Source organism: Natrix helvetica, assembly GCF_964273705.1.
Source record: "Natrix helvetica genome assembly, chromosome: 6".
In the NCBI taxonomy this organism is placed as follows: Eukaryota; Metazoa; Chordata; class Lepidosauria; order Squamata; family Natricidae; genus Natrix; species Natrix helvetica.
The window spans coordinates 36,486,007-36,509,170 of record NC_138553.1 but is presented as its reverse complement, the minus strand read 5'-3'; the positions used below and the strand labels follow the sequence as shown (position 1 = coordinate 36,509,170).

The 23,164-nt window shown below is 35.2% G+C and overlaps 1 protein-coding gene across 1 annotated transcript in view; it reads left to right on the top strand.

Moving 5' to 3' along the window:
- NEDD1 (NEDD1 gamma-tubulin ring complex targeting factor) overlaps positions 1–23,164 on the top strand; it is a 36,136-nt gene that overhangs the window by 637 nt on the left and 12,335 nt on the right. Inside the window, exons 2-7 of the mRNA XM_081958764.1 lie at positions 6,214–6,360; positions 10,347–10,441; positions 12,861–12,977; positions 17,051–17,191; positions 21,687–21,916; positions 22,883–23,084. Of these exons, the coding sequence (XP_081814890.1) occupies positions 6,222–6,360; positions 10,347–10,441; positions 12,861–12,977; positions 17,051–17,191; positions 21,687–21,916; positions 22,883–23,084 (924 nt within the window). The 5' untranslated portion in view covers positions 6,214–6,221. The remainder of the gene's footprint in view (positions 1–6,213; positions 6,361–10,346; positions 10,442–12,860; positions 12,978–17,050; positions 17,192–21,686; positions 21,917–22,882; positions 23,085–23,164) is intronic.

Sequence of the window (23,164 nt, the reverse complement as noted above, 5' to 3'; positions counted from 1 at the left end):
GCTTCCTCACGTCTCTTGTACAGGAGGGCTTCCATAGAAGAATTGGATGCTTTGATTCACTTGGCGGGTAGGCAGGCAGTTACAATGAAAGGCTTCCACCGATGTTTGGAAAGCTCCGGGAGCAACAAATGTCTTGTGTACTATTTTTTTGGGTGGGGGGGACATGGAGTTCAAATAGATGCGCTGTGTGGCAAATGTAAACAATATATGGAATTTAAAACATTTTTCTTAATTTGTGGTGAACATAATTTTACAACGTTTTATACAGCCTGTTTAGTGAGTCATAGAGGGAAAAGTATAACATTTCTTATTTTTCTCTCTGATCTTTGGAATTTTCCCATGCAGAATGAACTCTACAAGTGTAGTCATTCTCCATGATACTGATAATTTATTAACATACATCAGCTGAAACCACATTGCCTCCCTGTGCTGACTCCTAAGTGTGTACCTCCATTGTTTGCCAGAACGTGAGACAGTTGTGCGCAGACATAATTATGTTTACATAAATTGTGAAACAAAATTCTGAATCTTTTCCACATACTGCAAATATGAAGTTATCGTACTGATTGACTATAGTAGTATTTCAGTGAAATTTCAAAATATATCCTGTTTAGTTCCATAAACATTGTGCTGTTATTGTGCAGTCAAAAGCAGGACACTCCTGGACCTCATTTTCTAGAAACCTGCCTGCCAAATAGATATGACATATTTATGAAAATAATTATGGAATTATTATCCACTTGATCGTTTTCTTCAGAGCTTGCATCTAGAAGAAAATTAACTTTATTACATAAAACTGAAATCTGAGGCATTGTCCTCATTCAGTTTTTGACATGCAAGATGAAATGCCTCAACCCTTGTTGGACTACATTTTGTACCTACATGGATTATAAAGTAAATTCTGACAAAAAACATAATTTAAACCATGTAAATTGTTGAATGTTCCAGAGGTGTTTTTTTTTAGCTTTTTATGGCAACATGTTAAAATGAGATGATTTATTTTGATTGAAGAATTATATTTGTGAATAGTTACTTAAGTGTGTAAATGCCCTTTGCACCATTGAAAAGTATGAAAGCCACTCAATTACATTCAAAAGTATTCACTGTTTCTTGAAATTAACATTTTTAATGGAAAGCTACAAGTCACTGTGTAGGCAGTTCTCATTAAAGTTCTAATATCTTTTATCACTTGATCTCTTTCCATTCTTCAAAAATTACCAAAACTGTATGGTATATAGTACACGTTTCTTACTAAGTATGGAATATTATATTTCAATTGTGCTGCTACATCATTTAGTCAAGGGGTTTTAATGGACTCAGAGGTGATTCCTCCTAAGTGGATTGGATGGTCCCAATACCCAAGTGGCTGTGGGTTCCAGGGTTTTTTTTTTAATTTTTGATCTTGGATGATGATACACTTCTCCATTATAGCATGGTTGCAATCTGAAATTCTTCCTGGATTCAATTCCTGATTGATTAGCAAGGGACAGTTGTGGTCAGGAAGTCTCTTTGCAAAGATTTATCTGGTGTGCTAGTTGTGTTTCTTCTGGGATTGTGTTTTTTCCGGGATTGTGCTAGTTGTATTTCTGGTATTATTTGGTGTGCTAGTTGTGCATCTTTGGGCAAATTACCTTTGCATAGATTTATCTGGTGTGTTAATTGTGCTTTTTCTAGGATCGGGAATCCTAGGCACTTCATAGCTCAACCATTGCAACATACATTACATGGAGCTGTGTTTTAAGACCATTCTGAAGCTTCAACTGCTTCAGAATGCAGCAATATGTGAATGGACGTGTGATACCTCCGTTCCGTGAACTGTGCTGGTTGACTGGTTCTTTGCAAGTATGATTCAAGGTGTAGGTTATTATTTATAAAACCCTATGTGGCATATGGCTGGTTATTTGAGGGACTGCCTGTTTTATGTGTTTCTGATTTGAGCTGATAGGGTTGGTGCACTCCAGGAGCGCTTGATTAAATAATGCCATCAATCAAGACCCAGGAAATGTAACTTCTCTGTCACTGCCTTCTAGAATGAGATTTCCCTGAGATCTAGATCTGTGTCTTTGGATCCTCATCAGAGGAGATCTGCCTATCAACCCCACTGCCTGTCTCTGTGAAAGCAGGCAGCTCTCTGCCTGGCCTACCACCTCCCCCAATGCCTGAGGGGGGTTGGGATAGCCTTGTCCTCAGCCCCTGGCCTCTCCAAACATGCTAAGGGAGACATGCCATCAATGTCAGAAGGTCCTGGTTCCAACTCCTCCTCTTCCTCCGAACCGGGCTCTGATGGAGCCATGAAAAAATTTAATGTAGATTATCAACTACTGTATTTTTCGAGGTATAAGACGCACCTTTTTCCCTCAAAAAAGGTGGCTGAAAATCTAGGTGCGTCTTATACACTGATTACAGCATTTTTTGCCTCCTGAAACTCCGCCCTGTTCACCAAAATGGTCGTGCATATCCTGTAGAAGGCTTTCAGAAAGCTCCTGCGGGCTGGGGAGGGCAGAAATGAGCGAAAAACGGCCCATTTGTTGCCCCCCCCAGCCCTCAGCAGCACTTTATAAGCTTCCTAAAGGCTATCCATGCCTTTTTTGTGACAAAAAATGAGCTGTTTTTTGTGAAAAACGGGCCATTTTTTTGCTCATTTTTTGACCCCCCCCCCCGAGCACTCTACAAACCACCTAGGGGCTATTCATGCCCTTTTTTTGAAAAAAAAATGAGCCCATTTCTATGAAAACTGGCCGTTTTGGGGAAGTTTGCAGAGTGCAAAAACCTTTTTTTTAATTTTCTTCTTCAGAACCTTGTTGCGTCTTATACTCTGGTGCGCCTTATACTCCAAAAATACGGTATTTGTTTGCTCTATTTGTTCAGTGCCAAAACCAAATTGGCAGTTTATTTCCATAAAAGCAAAAACATAGTAAAAATCTAAAATCAGAATTAATCCAAAATTCTGTTGTAATGCATTTTGCACAATTTATTATCATTCCTTCCTTCCAAAACATGTTTTTAATATCTTCTAGAAAACCAATAACAAAAGCGTCAGCTTAATTTCAAGGGAGAATTCTATTGCACTATATAGGGTTGCAACTGAAAAACATGATGAAAAGCAGACCTATTAAGTATCTCAGGGGCAAAACATGTAGACCTTGTACATTAAACCCAGCATTGACTTTTATCTGGAAATATCTGGTAATTAGTAAATGACCACAAGGCAGGTGTTGTATGATTATAGGCACTTTGATTTGCTAATGTATAGGCTCTGCCTTTGAACCAGTTAAAGCTTCTGTGTGGTCTTCAGGGACAGCCCCGTGTAGGATATGTTGTAGTAATCTAAACAAACTCATATGATGCCAATGAGTTAATGCAGAAAGAGTAACTCATCCCAGGCTGGAGTGCAGCTGGTGCACCAAAGAGAGCTGGCAAAGGACAGCTGGCTACAGCCTTATTTTGCACTATCTATGAGCTCATAATGACCCTAAATCCCTGACCTGCACTTATAGGAGGAATCCCATCTCTTCATGTCCTTTTAATGGGAAATGTGTCTGTATGTTAAGAGCTAAAGTAGAAAATGTTGCCACTGCTGTTTCTATGTAATGAGAAATTCAAAAACGGTGTTTAGTTGCGAAGTCGTGTCCGACCCACCTCAAGGACAACGTTCCTCCGGGCCTTTTTGTCTTGGTACTGTCCATGGGGTTTTCATGGCAAAGATACTGGAGTGGGCCGCCATTTCCTTCACCAGTGGATCAGCTTTTGTCAAAACTCTCTGCTATGACCTGTCCATCTTGGGTGGCCCTGCACCGCATAGCTCATAGCTTAATTGAGCTACGCAAACTCCATGACAAGGCAGTAATCCATGAAGGGGATTATACATTGTACTATATCTTTTGAAAGAGGGGAGGGGGAGAGAAGAACCTACTTAATGTTTTCTGAGTTTGAATGCTCTCTCCTTTTTGGCTGGACTTTCAAGTAATTTGACAAGCAATTCTCCTTTTAAAGGAGTGTCCCCCCCCCCTTGAGATTTTATTCACAATCTATGAGATTTTTGTCAAAACACAGGGTGCATTTAAAAATAATCAGCCTTGAAACATTCACCCACTTTTTTTCCTTCAAAAATTCTCTAGGATCTTTAGGAGTCAACAGTGCAAGCAAGCAGCACAGTGGTTTTAATCCTACAGAAATATTTCATGAAGTTTGACACTCATGTCACAGGATTTCTTTGTAGTTCTTTCTGTAGACTCTTTGAGCCATTTAAATTTAAACAGAGTTGCTATTCATTTGTGTTTTAGGCATCCAGACATGAGTGATTTGGGGGAATTTTTTTTATAACCTTGAAAATTACTTTTAACAAATTACTTTTATTATACTGTTACAAGGCTAATGCTGATTCACTATTGAATTCTTACTTTTACATTAATGACCCTGCCTTGTCTGCTTTCCAATTTGACGCAGCACCAGAAGACATTCACTTTCCAGATTATATTCTTACTTCCATCAACTAGTACCAGTCAAGAACTGCTGAAGTCATAGAGATTATTGGTAGGAAAAATCCAGCCAATGGAAAGGGAGAAACTGGAGTAGGAACACTGGAAGGTAGCTCTAATCATAGGAAGGAAAGGATGTTTGAACCATACTGGCAAATGAATCTATTGCATGTTAAAACTGGGTAGATACCGATTGTTCAGCATATGGGTGATACTTCATATTTTCTTAAATTTCAAATGAAGGTAAGATTATATTTTTAAAAATCTTAAGTTATTTCGCCTAGGCATGCAGCTTAGAAAAAGTATTGCTTCCCATCTTCTTGTCCCAAAGGTGGTCCTTTTTTTCCCCTTCCCAAGAGGCAATTTTCTGGATTTTCTTTGAAGTAGCTTTTTCAGCTGAACAAGCTTCTTGGATGAGAAGCAAAATGTCTTCAAAGAAAAATCAGAAAGTCCAGTTGCCTCTTGAAAAAAGCACTTTGGGACAACCATGACCTGGATAATTGAGAATCTCCATAGACATTCCCATCCTCTTCTTCATTAGTGAAAGTGGTGCTTTATCTAGGTTAACATGAGAAGTGTGGTTTTGTTCTGTTGTACTGACAAATCATGTGTTGCTTTTACTAGAGGATAACTAATATTTTATCCTCCCCCCTCCCCATAACCTCTCAAAGTGCTAGAATGAGTGGAAGGCTGAGATGCAGCGAAAAATATAGATATCCATTCATGGGATATAAGTGAATATAAGAATATAAGTGTGAATGTAAAAATAGATTGTCCATCTAATATCAGTACCATTTGCACTAAATTACAGTGAAAATAATCTTTCTCAGACTGAGAAATTTAACAGTTGGCCGTCTTGTTCCATCACATATATTATATTATTGCAGCAGCCAAATGAATGAAACTGAAGTATGGATATCTGGAAGCCTCCAATATGATTATGCTCTGGATCAATATTCTGTGACCAAAATCTTCATAGTTATTCTACCTTTCAAAATAAAGTTTTACAACATACAGTAATGTGTGAATGGACAATAAGATTATTCAACAAATCATACAAATGAACCATGAGTTAGCATTATATTTAAACTCAGTCGTGGCTTAAATGAACATTTATTGATATTTTTTTAGCAATTATGTAAAGTGATTGAATTTGTTAATAAAGAAAAGGAAAGACATTTTTAACCAGCACCATGAACAGACTTTGTAGTTTTATTTTGTTTGGTAGTATTTCTTTCCTGAAACACTTGATGCTCCACAATTTATCAGGTTGGAAATGTAGTGTTTATAGACAGATTTAGCAACTCATTAGTTATCAAATCTGGCTCCAGTTCAAATATTTTTACTCACTTTTTTTCAATTAACAGTTTTTAGAAATTACATTTTGGAAACATTGGAGCATAACAAAAGTAAGATCATAAATATTTTTGTTGAATATTTGACATCTTTTTGCTGTTATTAATAAGACAAGAATTTGGATTAATTAATCTGAGTTGATGATGATTAGGTTTATGGTACTTGTTTATAATTGTATGTGCCCCACATATTGTGGCAATAAAAATATGTCTGTTGATAATATCTGGCAACAAATGTTTGTCACAACTTGTATTAATCTTATTTATCCTTTATAGGTTTATCGTTCTCTCAAGTACAACAAACCATATTTTTTTGGTTTGTCAGGTAGAATAATATTTAATGAAAACATATTTGTAATAATTTTAATTTTCCTTTACAGGTGTAGAGATGCAGGAAGGTGTCCGTTTTGCTTCTTCAGGAGATGACGATGTTAAAATATGGGATTCGTCTTCTATAACTGTGGTGGACCAGTTTACTCCACATGCATCTTCTCACCCAGTTAATTCAGTATGCTGGGGTAGCAACAGTATCCTTTATTGTTTCAATATCTGAAACTGTATTTCTGTATAGAATGTTTGTTAACAGAAATTGTCCTAATTGCCTATTTATGACACCTCAGATATGGCCATTCAAAATTCTTTCTACAGGGAATTCCATATCTCAGATGTTGCCATTGGCAAAGGAAAAAATAACTTATATTAAGGTGAATTTTCACTCTTTTAAAACAAAAATACAGGTAGTCCTTGAGTTATAACAAAACGGTTTGAAGTTATGGCAGGACTAAACAAATGGTATTTATACCTCGTTCTTGAAGTTACCCTTGTTTCAGTGTATGATCAAAATTTAGGCACTTAGCACTTAGGACCACAAGAGTGCTTCAACTCCCCCTCATCCTTATTATCCCCTCATCTCTGCCCTTTTGGTTCCCTGCACTGTTCTATCCGGTTGCTTCATGCTCCTCCACCTCACCCCACCTTCACCATCCTCCTGCTCTCACTGCTGACCAAGCCCACTTGGCCTGGCCCTTCTCGAGGCAGCTGCTAGACACACACGGCTTTCTTCCCAAACACTGATCTGAGTTGTGGCTCAAAGGCTTCCTGCAGCCCCAAAAGTCACAGTACACCAAGAAGCCCCTGAGCCACAAGACAGCAAGTAATCCAAAGCTTTATAGTTCTGGATCTGCTTGCTGTCTCACAAAGCACAGTGCAGGTTCGACAAAAGGACAGAAATGGGTGGGGGGAGTTGAAGGGGAAGCAGTCCCTTATTTGGAAAAACTGAGGCTTGTACTGGGAGGGAGTGGCTTGGCCGGGGGTAAGTCCTCAACTAACCAATGGAGTTTGTATAACAATGGTGAAGGGGAGTGCTGGGGTTACTGTCACTAAGCAGTGCAGTTACCTGACAATAAGCTTTATGTCTACCTCAACAGAAATTCCAGTCCCAATTGTAGTCATAACTTGATGATTACCTGCATATTCATTTAACTTCTGTTCAGTGCTCTGAAGAAGCCACATACTGTATGTTAGAATAAACATTTCTCAAAACATTTTCATGTTATTTTCCATGCTTTTGTTGTCTTGCAAAACTACCTTAGATTATGAAGGAAATAGAGTAGTGGCCTTAACAACAAGAACAACAAGAACAAACAAAACAAAATATATAAATGATATATGAATGGATAAATGAATAAATAAAAGGTTAATTCAACTGTCATTTTAGCTCTTCATATACATTTCTAATTTAAGTAATTCATTTAGGTGGAATGTTACTTATCAGGTTTATTCAACCATTTTTGATAGAGTCATTTTGTTGTGTTATAGCAATATCAAAGAATGACAAGGATGGCCTGTTCAGCATAGAATTGACCTGTCAGTATAAAGTCTGACTTTCCCTCTCTTTCAACTTGTTCTTTCTTATGAATGAGAAGAATATTCCAATATTCCTTGAAAGTAAATAATTTTTTACAGTATCATTTTTATTATTTGGTTTGGATAAAATTTATGTAGTAACAGTTTTCTTGCTAGCAGAAGGTTCATTTATAAAATTATGATAGTGAGTCCTATACTTTTTTTGACACATTACCCAATAACTTAGAATTGCTTTCCCAATTTCTGTTATTTTATTTGCTCAGCATAAACCACTTGGAAATAATCTGCCTCCTTAATTGCCAGACATTTTCTGGTCACTTTTGTATATTTGAAATGCTAAATGGTTGTTGTAAACTAATGGAGAAGAAGAATATTGCACATCAAAGATGGCCTGATTGTATGCAGAATTAGGGATGGCTAAACCTACTAAAATTAGTACCATTCTAAATGAATCGTATCTGGAAATAAGTAGGTTGCCAGAAGAACAACCTACTTGTGTCTTGGTATCATGGGTTGCCATGGGTTTCTTCCTTGTTCTATGTTACGACTGTAATGTTCTAGATCAACAGAATTTTATGAACTCATATCAAGGGCAGTCCAACATAGAATATGTTGCAGTGTTCACAAAGAGCTGGGTGGTATACTGATCACCTGCTTGTCTGAAAAATTAAAAGCAACAAAACTGAAAAGGTAAAGGTCTTAAAAGGCATTATTTTCAGTCTTGACCTGCTGAAAAATGTTCAGTGAAAAAATGGAAAAAAAGTCAAACCTCACGCTGAGCTTTCAATGCAATAACCAGATAGGTAAGCTGTGATAGAAATAACTATATGCCTTTATCAGTTAAATGCTTCAAAGCTGAAGTTCTAAGTCCTTTGTGGTATGGTGCACAAAGCTTTGTGTATAAGGAGATCCCTGAGCTAGAAACAGCAAAGTAATTGTGCTTGGAGTTCTTGGCTCATTCACAGCAAAGTAATTGTGCTTGGAGTTCTTGGCTCATTCACCAATAAACTTCATAGCTAAAATGTGGATGTCTCTTTTGAGTTTCTGCTATTAAAGTACTGGCTCAAAAAATATTTAGGGAACAGGTTTTTAGCCCAGCTTTTTCCCCCATTATAAATATCTGAAAATGCAAGCAAGAAAAAAAGAGAATGATATTTAAAAGCTGTATAAAAGCTAAGAATGTTTGAGATAGTATTAGATTAATGCCACAAATAAAAGTGATTTATATCAATTTGACATGTTGAAACCATTATTAAAATCAAAACAGTACTCAGTAATTAGCAGAGGCAACTTATCTAATACGAATCATCAATCACAATAAACAGTTGGAGTTTCTATCTAATCTGAAAAAAAATATTATAATGAAGCAGGCAAAATCTAATATTTTAAAAAGTCTTATGTTTGGATAAACCCAAGCTTCAGATCTAATAAGTCATGTGCAGAATTATAACCCATAAATGGTGTTTTTTTTTTGGATAAATAAGCATAAGACTTTTTAAAATATAAAGTTATTTTTCACATTGAAGCATATTGCCATAGCTGTAAGGACGTTATTATGTACCATTTCCAGTAAGAAAAATAAAGTATCCTAACATCTTTATCGTACACAGAGCCAATTCAACATACTTGGTAAGTTAGTAATATTTAACAAAAAAGGGCTGTTTTAAAAGTTGTTATTTAGATTTTTTTTTTTACAATGGAACATCTTTTAGAATTATTGAAGTTTGTGATATTGCCTCCAAATACAAAAAAGAAAGCAAAACACTAGTGATCCAACTATTTCCTACAATTTGTATATGAACTATCTATTTTGGCAGTCAATATCGGCTTAACCTATCCATAAAAAACGTCAATCATGTACAATTTTCTTCGGGTATTTGCAGTAAATTTGATAATTACCTTCCATAGATATTCCCAGGTTGCATATTGTCTTTTAAAAATTTGACATCCATTTAATCATACCATATTTGTCTTGTTCTATTCCTGAATCTTATTTTACTAATAGGTTATAAATACACCCCCCCCCCAATAGAATATTTTTATAACCTTTTCATAATTTCTGGTCATTGTCAAATCAAATCAAGTTTATTACAGTCTACGACCAGAGATCAGAACAAATAAAAACACTCAAGGAATATTCAGTTAAAAATTCTAGAATAAAATGATAACAGATAAAATCTATATTAAAATCACAATTTGGCATCCAATCTGTCAGTTGCACATGGCCTAACTATATTGTACTATCAATCCTTAAACTGTGAGGCCTATAGTCATTAAATTCTAAAATGCAAAGGAGTAGTAATACAGAAGGGTTTGCTACATTAGTTGTGTAAAATAGCTATGATGGATCCCCAGTGCTGCTCCACAGAATCGAGCCACCCGCGCTGTTATCACTGTAGTCTATTCGTCCTTAAGCAGCTATTGGAGATAAGCAGTGTTGGAACAGCCAGGATACCTACTGATTATTGGGATTGTTGGTCATTGTCAAAATAAATTATATCTTTTTAAAAGAAACACTTGAAAATGTACTGTTCTCTCGATTGGAAATGCATGTGATTAAATGCCTACTCAAAAGAGATTTTCTTCCCAACTAAAACAACTTTGCGTAAACAAAAGCACATGTTGTGTTCCATGACTCTTATTTCAGATAACTTTTTGGTAACAACGTCAGCGGTTGGTGATAAGATAGTAGTTTCAAATTGTAAAGGAAAACCAGTTCCACTCTTTGAACTAGCTGAAGGGGTAAGTTGAACAGCTTTTAAAAGGTGGTCTTTTAGTGCATTGCTATTTATGTGTGCTCAAGTTCCTAAATTCCCAGTAAGTGTTCCTGATACTTTTTGCATTGCTAACCTGGAAGTAAACCTCTAAATTTAGTTGATAAGATTTACAAATAAATTAATTTTACTTAATATCTGTTCTGTGGTTCCACAATACACAATGCTTATTTAGATATAAATTCATAGTCGTGTTGGATTTGTTTCCAGAAAGATGCTTTAGAGTGTGCAGGGTTATGAATGTATTATCTGATTACAATTCTTTTCAGTAACACCTCCCTTCCAAATCACATAGCAATAATAGAAAGTAGTTGTATGGGCCTGAAAAAATATGGTTACTCTAAAGGGTGCATATACATTAGGTACCACTGTTGCACTTCCAGGCACTTTTTTTGTGAATAGAATTCAAAGACATAAATAAAATCTACCAAAATAAAAAGTAATGGAGAAAGAGCTGCTGGTCTTAACACAGAATGTTCCAAATGAAGAACAGGGAGTATTGTCTCTACTTGTATGTAAGAATATAATAGCAGCAGAGCTAATTCACAGGGATTGGTCTAGAACAAAATCTGGTATTCTAAAATCCAAATCAAAGAAATATTGTAAACATTGCAGGAAGCAATTGTTGCTGTTCCTTAATATAGTATTCATTACTCAATGAGCGCTAATAGAGATTAGAAAGCTCTTCTTCAATTTTAGATTAATTCCAATTTAAAATATTGTCCACCTGGACAATAATTTGCTCTCAGCTATTAATGGCTGAAATAAGTCTACTTTCTAATCTGTTCTAAACCGTTTTTTAAAACAAGTCATATATAAGATTTCGAGATCAGTTTTCTTATTGGACATCAGACAAAGTTGCAATCCATCTAAAAGCAATGTTTTCTTGATTCTTTGCAGTTTTGGAACTTTAATCTTTCTGCTGTTTCTTACAGTCATAATTATAATAAATTATATCAAATTGTGTAATCATAATTTCCATTCTCTGTATCTGTGTTTATTGGCTATTATTACCTGTGGCATTAAAATAATCCTAAAATACATTAATAATGCTGCTTTCAAAAATTAAGCTGTTGCTACCGGCAACTATGAAATTTTCTTCTCTCTGTTCTTGTTAAGATCTTTCTGATAGTATCCAGAACCAATATACCTTTCAGAGTGAATGGTCTTTTGCCAGTGGTATTCCCAAAGCAATGCCTTTTGCGTTACATCCGCTGGCTTAAGTTCTATAGAAAGCCATCTAGGCTCTTTTGAATTAAGCTCAGCTCCTGGTGATGTGATTTTATTAATACAACATTGTGAAACTTGCTTCTCATTGAAAAAAATATTCTGGAGGAAAAGAACTTTCTAGTCTACAACATTAAGGTTTTCTGATTGCCTCTTATCTAAGCACCAACCACATCTGACCCAGCATAGCTTTTTTGCAATTGGCTAAACTGGCTTGGTGTTGCCGTATTATGACTCTACTCACCTATTTACAGATATTAATGATTAGAAAATTATTTGTTTTCAGCCTCATATACAATTGTGGTGTCTGTTTTTATAAAGGCAGAACTGTTTCATTTGTCAAAGGAAATGTATAATTTGCTTCAAACTTCTTTGCAATGTGAAGGCTGCAGAGAAAAGCAATGAAAGGGAATGGATGATTATTCAACAATACAAATTAAACTGTTCCTGGACCACTCAATATACATTTTAGGAGACACACTGTTATTTATTAGTTCTATGATTTGTATTTCAGACATCATTTCATTTATTTAATTAAAATGTTTTGATCCTTCTTTTCTATTTAAAAAGCACACAGAACAATTATTACTGATCAATCACAATAGTACATTACTGAAAGAGCAGATAATTACTATAATTTGTCTTTAAACTTTCTGCTGCTAAAAGTAATAAAATGGTTAAGGTGTTGGACTAAATTCAACTCAGTCATGGAATCCTGCTGAATAGATTAGGATCAGTTGCTTTTTGTCAGGCAGATTACCCCATAGGATTGTTGTGAGGGGAAAATAGAAGGTAAAAATACAGTGTATAATTCCATAAGTTCATTGAGGAAAAGCTGGATATAAATCTAATTAATGAAACTGATTAGTTGATATTAAAGGAGAAACATCAAAATGGGCTTTCATTGGCCCCTGCTAACTTTAATTTTGGGGTATGGTGTTGGTAAATTAAATTCGAACTATTGAATAATCCATCACAATGATGTCATTTTATTTTGTCTATCATATTGGCTGAACACTGTTTTCTTCATTAAAGTACAAAATGCCATTTATTTTAATCATATCTATATTAGTGCCTCAGATTGTATTAACTTTTTATCCTAGTTAAAAATTGATGTTGATATTATATTGATGGGGTTTTTTTTAATTTATTGCAACTAGGCAAAGCAAACATGTATAAGCTTGAGTTCGAATTCAATGTATATTGCAAGTGGAGGAATTGATAGCACTGTTAATATCTGGGATTTAAAACATAGAAAACTTCACCGATCTCTGAAGGTAAGATACAATATTGTTTTATGGACTTTTTTGACAGTTAATATATGTGAGATTAATATCATCTGTAAATCTTTAGGGTTATACTCCAATCTTTAAATATCAAAATGTAACTCATATTTTACATCACAGATGGTTTTGGCCTAGTAGAATGATACCTATTTAGAAGTGGTAGATATTACAAGGGTAATTGTACCCATTACAATTACCGTATTTTTCAGAATATAAGAAGCACCCTTTTCCCTCCAAAAAGAGGGTGAAAACCTGGGTGCTTCTTATACACTGAATACAGCCATTTTTGCCTTCCGAAAGCCCATCACCCTTATCCCGTTTTTTGCAAAAATGGACGTGCAAAGGGTTTGGGAGGCCTGTAGAATGCTCCTGGGGGCTGAGGAGGGCAAAAACAAGTTAAAATGGGTCCATTTTTTAAAGGAAGAGGGATGTTTTTTCCCTCCCCAGCCCCCAGGAGCACTCTACAGTATGCCCTGTTTTTTGCTCGTTTTTGCCCTCCCAGGCCACCAGAAGCACTCTACAGGCCTCCCAAACCCTCTGCATGCCCGAGTTTTTGTGAAAAATGGGCTCGTTTTCATGAAAAATAGTCCCGGTTTTCATCTCCCCAACCCCCCATGTGCTGTGTTTTTGCCCTCCCCAGCCCCCAGGAGCACTTTGCAGGCCTCCCAAACTCTCTGCATACCCCATTTTTCACAAAAAATAGGGCATGCAGAGGATTTTGGAGGCCTGCAGAGTACTCTTGGGAGCCAGGGAGGGCAACTCCCCCCTTTTTAAATTTACCTCTTCAAAATCTTGGTGCGTCTTATACTTCTGTGTCTTATAGTCTGAAAAATATGGTAAGTAGTATGTAGTTATTGCAGAGATGGAAAAGTTGTCTATTTTCTTAAATCTAAATCTGATGCTTTTAATTGACCTTGATGCTCTTATTTGAACTGAATAAATCTCTCACATCATAGAGTGAGATAAATACTATTGTAGTGATGTGCTGTAGTATAGTGTAGCAAAGTGTGTTGCTTAAGATGTTGGACTCGGACCAGGGTGGGAGTGGGGAATCCATATTCAAGTTGATCCTCAGGCATAGAGTTTCATCAGGTGACTTGGGCCAGTTAGCTTCTCTCACAATGTTGCCTACTCCTCACAGTTATTATGCAGATAGATGAAAGGAGGGAGTGCTATTTACATTGCCTCAATGAAAGGTTTTATATCTAATAAATAAATAAAAAGTGTTCCTCAGATATACAGGTAGTCCTCAACTTATTTCATTTAGTGACTGCTCGAAGTTACAAAGGCACAGAAAAAAGTGACTTATTACCATTTTTCACACTTACGACTCTTGCAGCGTCCCCATGGTCACGTGATTTACATTCAGATGCTTGACAACTGACATTTATGACGGTTGCATTGTCCCAGGGTCATGTTATCCCCTTTTTGTGACCTTTTGACAAGCAAAATTAATGGGGAAACCAGATTCACTTAACAAATGTGGCAAGAAAACAAAATGGGGCAAAACTCAACACAATTCTCATTTAACAACATAAATTTTGGGTTCAATTGTGATTGTAAGTTGAGGACTATCTGTATTGGTACAAAAGAGTGTAAGTTATTTCATTATTGATGTATATTTGTAAAGTGTTCTAAGTGATTTAATTAAAATATAAGATTGGCTTGGAAAAACAGTTACGTAATGAAAAAAAAAGCAAAGTATAGTTACAATAGTTTAACTGCAGTCTTTTGGATTTTGGGGCGGTTAATCGTCCAAATCTGTTATTAATCTCTGTGTAGGTATTTTTCTTTGATTATGGAATTTAGTTTGTCTGGGAACATAATATTTTGACATTTATGTCTATGCAAATTTAGGATTATGGGGAAGACTGACTGACAGTTGTTAGATAAATATCATTAATAACACTATGGAAGAAAAGCAGTTTCTGTTAAAATACAATATTTTTGCAAAATGTTGGGAAATGTTTTATCTAAACTCTGGGAATGGCAGTTTTGAATATGTGTGGATATTCCTTTACTGATGGATAATTTCAGTTCTATTATAAAATATTGTTACGTTTTAGCGCCTGAAGATTTTGGTCTGAAGTAATACAGGTCCCACTTTACTGCAGCCTGATCTTTGATATTTTTGGAGGAGCTGGCCAATGGATAAGGCTCTGGGAATCTTAGTGTAGGCCCTATCTGTTTGATGTGAGGGAGCATTCAGTAATTTGAGGGTGAAGGTCATCGCTATCTAGAAAAGTGAAGTTTACCAGAGCTAGATATTGCTTTTAATATCTTTGATAAAGCTTAAGTCCCATCACTATAGTTTGGATAGATGGTTATTAGATAGGTCATTCTGTGATAAAGGTGAATAGTAAATATACAACAAGAGTTCAGGAACAATCTTATCTATCACACGCTTCAGAGGCAATTTTTCATTCTTCTTACTCTTCTCTTTTGTTGAATGGTATTGGTTAAATTTGATTTATCTTTAGGGTTTTGTGTTAATGTATGATGCTTATATTTTGCCTTATTTTTTAACCACCTTAGTTATTTATCTTGCAGATTAGTGTCAATTAAAAAAATTGCTATTATTATCATCAGCAACATTCTTAGTGCACATGGTTGCTTTAGCAGAATTGGGCAGGCATTAAACATTTTCTCTGTTCCCCCCAAATATTCTAGCATAACTTGTTGGTTATGGATGCATATTGATCCGTACTGTACTGCACTGTTTAAGGATTATTCTGTATCAGAATGCAAATTATTCCAGGTATTTATCAGACATTTGATACACCGCTTTACAATTCAAAAAGTTTCCCTGGAGATATTACAAATATAAAATAGCTATTTTTTAATAGGCAGTGGAAACAAATATTTCAAATCAAATTAAAATATAAGTAAAGAGAGAAGATGTGACAAGTTAATGTGCTCTCTAAAGGCAGGGTTATTCAACTGTTTGCCACAGTAGAGAAGAGTCATATTATCTCAACTAGTGATAATGGGAAGTTTTTCTTTATCTTTATATGTCATTCCTGCCCTTCTCCAAAGATATAAATTCTTCAGAATCATTAGGGTGGCATATGGAGTTACTGAGAAGAGAGAGTTATTAGAAAGTGTCACGTACTTCCAATAACAGCTTCTGTCAGAATGAAGAAGGATCAGTGGCAGGTTAATAATTAAATATAATTTACTTGGTACATTTTGTATGGTTGTATGTTTTCAATACTGTGCAGCGAATATACATGTGAGGATATATAATTAGATACAGAATGGAAAAAGGTAATAGGAAAGATGATCTGGAAATTTGAATGCAAGTGCCTGATCCTTCCCTAAGTAGAGAGAAAAGTTTCTGTCTCTGTCTTCCTGTGGAGATCATAGTAAAAAGAATGATTGAAATTGTTCCTCTTTAAGGTCTGTTTGCACCTGATTTGCGTCTTTCTTAGTGAAAGATAGGGAAAAGCCTGGAAGGATCCATGGTACTCTGATTAGAGGAGGAGGGGCATTATGTGAGCAATTGGCAAACCTGATTGGAGATTTCCTCTGAATTATAGCTTTGGGAAAATTCTTTATCCCAGCTCAGAAAGCATTGGACAAGTCTTATTCCTGCTGAGATTCATTTTTGAAGAAAGGAACAGGAATTTGCTATGAATTTGCTGTGATTACATCTGAGAGAAACTACATACAAATATATTGGTTGAAAATGCAAGCTACAACAGAGAGTAGTAACCATTCCAGGCAAGTGGAGTAGGCAACCTTTTACACACTGAAGGCTGCACTTAATATTTTTTGGGGAGCCCACAAGAGCCAAAGAACGGAAGACTAGGAAGATAAACTACATTAGGAAGATAAGGCTACCTTTTGATTATTGTTTTTTATTTAAAAAAAACACTTTTAAGCCTATTGTAGAATTTGCACATCTGTTTAATGTATTTCCTTCAGAATCATGAGACATTGTGTCATTGATTTTCACCAGTAGTGTACACAGGAAGATCACAAAGAAGTATTTGTAATCTCAACATTTCCTTGGAGCACTTGAGTGTTGTACTAAATTAAAGCTTGCATATTTTCTTCTTCAGGATCATAGAGAGGAAATAACTTGTGTGTCATTCAATTGGAATGATTGCTATGTTGCTTCAGGATCCATGAGTGGTGAAATTATCCTGCATAGTATTGCTACAAATTTATCCAGCACTCCATTTGGTCACGGAAGCACGCAGGTACGTACGTATCAGTGACACAGCAATCTGTTCCTAGTGGCACGTATGGATTCTATTGTAATCTTACAGAAAGTATACAACTTGAGCATTTATACACAGATTTCGAAAACTGGGAATTATTTTCTGAAAATGATGCTATCATCCTAATTTGTGACAAAAAGGGATAATGACCAAGTACATAAATGGAAAGTTGGTTGGTTCTATTTAATTTTAATTGAATAGAACTTACAGGGTAATATGTATGAAAATGTGGGGTCCTTTTGATACATTAGCAGAAAAGCAGGTGCTCAGATGCTAATGGTATACCTAGTTTTAGATATATTATTTCATCTTCTTTTTTACAAGCAATTTTTGTTTTGTTTTTAGTAACCTGGACAAACTAATTGGGACAACTTTGCAAAAGTTATGGTAGTGGCATTGTGTCCATTAAAAGCAAAAGCCCAGTTTGAAGAAACTTTGATGTTTTTATTCATTGTTATCATCCATCAGTTATATCAATGCAAACTTTTTAATAGTCAGTTTACTCTTTTTTAAAAAGCCACCTCATAGCAGACCTAATAAAGTTGTCATTGCTTGCTTTATGTGTGGCTTATTTGGGAAACACTGTCTGACAGCTATTGATAGACAATGTGATGTTGTTTAAAGACCAAAGCAATGAAAGTAGGAATGAAAGATTGGATCTTTAGTGACAAGGTGCTGAAAGACATATAGCTGGATTATATTAATTGGACTTTTCTATGTGCACTTTAAATTCCTGGCTGTGGTTTGTTTTGCCATTTATAACTTTTCATTATAGCCAGCTGAAGAAAGGTTCAATTGCTATTAAATCTAGATCCATCTTAATGTAAAATATAGGGACTCAGGCATGAAAATTCTAAAAGTGAAATTAGGATTATTTATTATGATATTGTAAATGAAATTTAAAGTTATTATACAAAATATACGATGCTAATGAAATTATTCATTGTTTTTAATGCAATTTATAAGTAGAAACATTAAATGCTTCAGATTTTCTGCTTGTTAATTTGAAAGGGAATGAAATATTTATTTTAAGTATAGTATGGAACATAAGAAAGTAGAAAAGAAAAATTTTATATAATAGGACATGAGAACGTGGTAACAAAATATTTCAGGTTTTCTCCTTCCTTATGTGATGTTTACACATGATTTCTAAAGTTTTGAAGAAGTAACCTAATTTGTAACCTAACTTGTGTGTGTGTTTGTGTGTGTGTGTTGACACCACCATTTTCCAACAGTAAATGGTTTTACTCTGACACTTTTGATTTTCTATTTCAAAACATCTGCATGTGCATTTTAACCTGTGAAAACCGTGTATGTCAGTGTATGTAGAGCCAGTTTGGAACAGTGGTTAGAATGCAAAGGATTGAATTCTGGTCATGCCTTAGACATGGAAGCTTGGTTGGATGGCTTTGAGCCATTCTTTTTCATTCCAATCTACCTCACAGGATGGTTATTGCAAGAAAAATAGGTGCTAGGGTAAGGTAAAGGTAAATGCGTGCTAGTCGTTTGTGGCTCTAGAGGGCAGTGCTCATCTCCGTTTCAAAACCAAAGAGCCGGAGCTGTCCGAAGACATCTCCGTGGTCATGTTGCTGGCATGACTAAACGCTGAAGGCGCACGTAGCGCTATTACTTTCCCCCTCAAGGTAGTTCCTATTTTTCTACTTGCATTTTTACTTGCTTTCAAACTGCTAGGTTGGCAAAAGCTGGGATAAGTAACGGGAGCTCATTCTGTTAAGCGGTGCTAGGGACTCGAACCGCTGAACTGCCGACCTTCTGATCAACAAGCTCAGTGTCTTAGCCACTGAGCCACTGCTTCCCTTAGGTGCTAGGATATATCATTGTAAATTATGTAAATAAAGGTGGGATATAAATATAACACAATAATAAAAAATATTCCCCACCTCTAATTATGAAGAGGTGGTCAACAGACTTTGTGGAGGTAGGGAGAATCTAGTAGGCCCCACTCCCCCATATATTCTTCTAGCATTTTTGAACACTATTTTTAAATGTGTGTTCAACGCATGCTGAATGTCTAATATATGAAGGTTTGTGAAAGTAATCTTATTGGAAGTATGTAACAAATAATGCATTCAGTTAAAAAAAAGGCATTATCCCATCAATTTTAGCTTCATAATATCTTGCTGAATCACAACCTCTGTCTTGAAAAAAATTAGCAATAAAGAGGGGACACTAAGCTCGGCATTCTTGTCAGGATTCAAAAGTTTCCATTGTTATTGCAGAATTGCCTACCTTGGAAAAGTTGTTAAATTTTAATTGCATGTCACTCCAGTGAAACTTATATGGCAGACTTGCTGACTAAACATTTGAAAGGGCTGCTCTTGTAATAAAGATGTGGTATCAATGCTGACGTTCAGTTAAAGGTTTTTCAGGGACCACTTTTCTGTTTCTCACTACTGGATATTATGTCAGTTTCAATCTCTTATCTGAGTGCTATATGCTATGCTATGACCACAGAGTTGAGCCGCAACAGGAAATGTGCTTTTTAGTGAAAAACCATGCCAGTGTCCCACTGTTTTCACTCCTTTCAACCTGTAAGAATATTGGAAATAAATAATGTAAAAGAGCTCAGAGCTCTGTTCCTCTGCAAGAGAACTAGGACCTAATTTATGTGTACATATTTTAAAAATGACTTATTTTGGTTTGGGTCTAAAGAGGCAAAACAAAAAACTCCAGTGCATCCCTAACAGAATTGGGCAGCAGCACCAGAATGCTGTTGGCTCCTTTAATTCTACACCCTAGCATTCTTTCGGGTGGCATTGCCCAGTTCTCTGTCATAGGATTGTTGTTGGGAAGGAAAAAATAGGTCGCAGTGCTTTGATACAAATCTATGTTAAATAAAGATACGTTCTGCAGGTTTTTTCCTAACTTGTTATTCTTTTCAACTCAACAGAATGTTGGAAAATTATTGTTCAGCATCCCAAAACTGAATAAACAGGTCCAGGTTTTGTGTGGGGCAAGAAACTGGCAGAATAGTCAATTTGAAAATAGGGCAGATCTAGGAACAAATGTAAACAAACAAAAGACAAATCCTGAGGGGGAAAAATAAAAACACATCTTTGGGGTAGACTGTTGGGTTTTCACAGAATAGTTAATACTTTAAGCCATCTTTAATATGTCTCCTCCTTTCCTGGTAACATCTGAGGGTGGAATTTTCATTAAAATGCTGAATTAGGATTTAATGCTTTCTCATATTTATGTGAAAATGGGGAATAATATACACAGAAAGTCCTTTTGGAAAGGTACCAATGCTTCTTTCCCCCAATCAGAGCCCAATGACTTGTTGGGTCAAGTCACTGGGCTCTGATCACAACTCACAAGTCTACTTGTGACTCACAACCACATTTGAGCCCACATTTTTTGTTTCGAAATGAAATATTTGTTAAGTGAGATTGCTCCATTTTACAAGCTTTCTTGCCAAAGCTGTTAAGTGAGTCATTACAGGTATAAGTTAGTAACACAGTTATTAAGTGAAGCTGGCTTTCCTATTGACTTTGCTTGTCAGACAGTCGCAAAAGGTGATCAAATGACCCCAGAACACTGCAACCATCATAGATATGATTCAGTTGCCAAGTGTCTGAATTTTGATTATGTGACCATGGGAATTCTGCAACAGTCATAAGTTTGAAAAATGGTTGTAAGTCATTTTTTTTCAGTGCCATTGTAACTTTAAACGGTCACTAAATAAACTGTTGTAAGTCGAGGACTAACTGTGCTGTATTTCCATAGATTTTATATTGGAACAACAATATCTGGCCTCTTATGTGTTAATGTGAGAGATGTTGCTTGTTTTTTTAAATGGGTGAGATTATGAAATAGCTTCATTTAGAAACACGTTTAATGAAACCTTGCAATTTGTATGCACCATTCTTTCCAAATTATACTTCTAAATGAAGTAAATGTTTTTAGTTGTGACTGAAATAGAAAATATAGCTCACCTTAAAGGCTTTCCGTTCTTAAAAAATGTTAGGTTTTCCCAGTTTTTTAAAAAAGAGATCCTATTAAATTTATAAATGTTACGATTCTTTTTAAATCATTAAAAATGCCACATCTTTTTCCAGATGTGCATGGCTACTTTAATAGCTGCTATAGAAGTTTCTAGTTGTATGCATACATCATCACTTTACTTTATTTTCATATGTGATTATGATAACTTGAGATTTCAAGTAGTCTTTACCTGATCATTTGATCCCGAACTGCTGTAAAAAATAAAAGAAAAAAATCTTTCATTAATAGGATTAATGTAACATAATTAATCTTAAGACATCTTGGGAATGTACATATAACACAAGTATGTAACAGCTTGAAGTCTTTGATTAAAAGATTCCTTACACATAAACATTATGAATGTGTGCAACTAATTACTTTGACTTAAATCTTTAGAATTGGTTTTTGGCTAAGTCAAACTTTAGTTGAAATAGAAATTATGGAATATTGTTTGTTTGTTTTCTTACAGCCCGTACGACATTTGAAATATTCTCCCTTTAAAAAAGCATTACTGGGTAGCGTCTCTGACAGTGGAACTGTAACCCTATGGGATGTCAACAGTCAAACTCCATACCATAACTTTGAAAACGCTCATAAAGCTCCAGCTTATGAAATCTGTTTTTCTCCCATCAGTGAATTGCTGCTTGTAACTGTAGGTCTAGATAAAAGAATAATTCTCTATGACACAGCAAGTAAAAGGTAAATATATACTTGTCAGTTTACTTATTTGCAAAATGAATAACAGCTTTCAGCTAGTCACTTGACAGGGAGATAGGCTGCCAATGTATTTAATAAATAAATTTACATCAAAACAACAATATTTTGAAATCTTCATCATGAACTCTCTAATGAGACTAAACTCATTTTAATTTCAATAGTAAATTAAATGTACATTTGAAAATGGTTTTTAGAATGATTTTATATATAAAAATTTTGCTTACTTCAGTAAAGATAATCTGATTGTGGTGAAACCTGAAAATGATTACTTATATGTCAAATCTTCTTTAATTTGAGTTTTCTGCAATTCATTTAGATAGATTAAATCAAATGGGAAAAGTGGAGAAAATCCAATGTTGATGCCCTGAAATTTATTATTTATTTTACTGTCTCAGACAGTTAAAACCTTAAATCTGTTTTGTATTATAAAACCTATGATGGTTGGAGTGCATGAGAAGAAAATCTAAGCAGAAACCACAAATAAGGTATAAGATGTTGACTCTGAGAGTGCAATTTGCCATGCCACATACTTTAATTTTTGTCAAAATTGAGAAGGTATGACCAGTATTTAAGGTTATGTTTCCACTAGAAGAATGATGACCTTTGTGTGTTATCTTTATTTAGGGATATATTTCCAGTATAAAAATGCTGAACTTTGTGTATTAACTTTATGTATAAATATTTAAATATAAGATGAATAAATAATAAGACTAAAAAGAAAAAATGGGCAGATTGGTAGAGATAATCATTTATCGTGAACATGTGTGTCTCAAATCTCATTTTGGGCATGAAGCCCACTCAATAATCTTGGGTCAGATGTATAGATGTAACTAGATCAAACCCAACAAAGAACTCAGTAAGATAAAGGTTTTTATTTAGAAAATTGTATGTAACATTCTTATGGGTTTTTTCCCTTTTGTGTTCAATATCTTTATTTGACATATAAAGGCAGTTGAGAACTTTAGTAGCAGAAACTCCTCTAACTGCAGTAGAATTCATGCCCGAAGGAACTTCACTCACTGTTGGCTCTTCTCGTGGAAAAATATACCATTATGATTTAAGAAAGCTGACAGCACCTGTGAAATCAGTCAGTGCTCACAAAACGTCTGTGAAATGCATAACACTGCAGAATTGTAACAGTTTTTCAAAGGTAAAACACCTTGAGCATATATTGATGAAATGTTGATTAAAAAAAGAAAACTAACTATTTTCCATTTATAGTAAATCAAT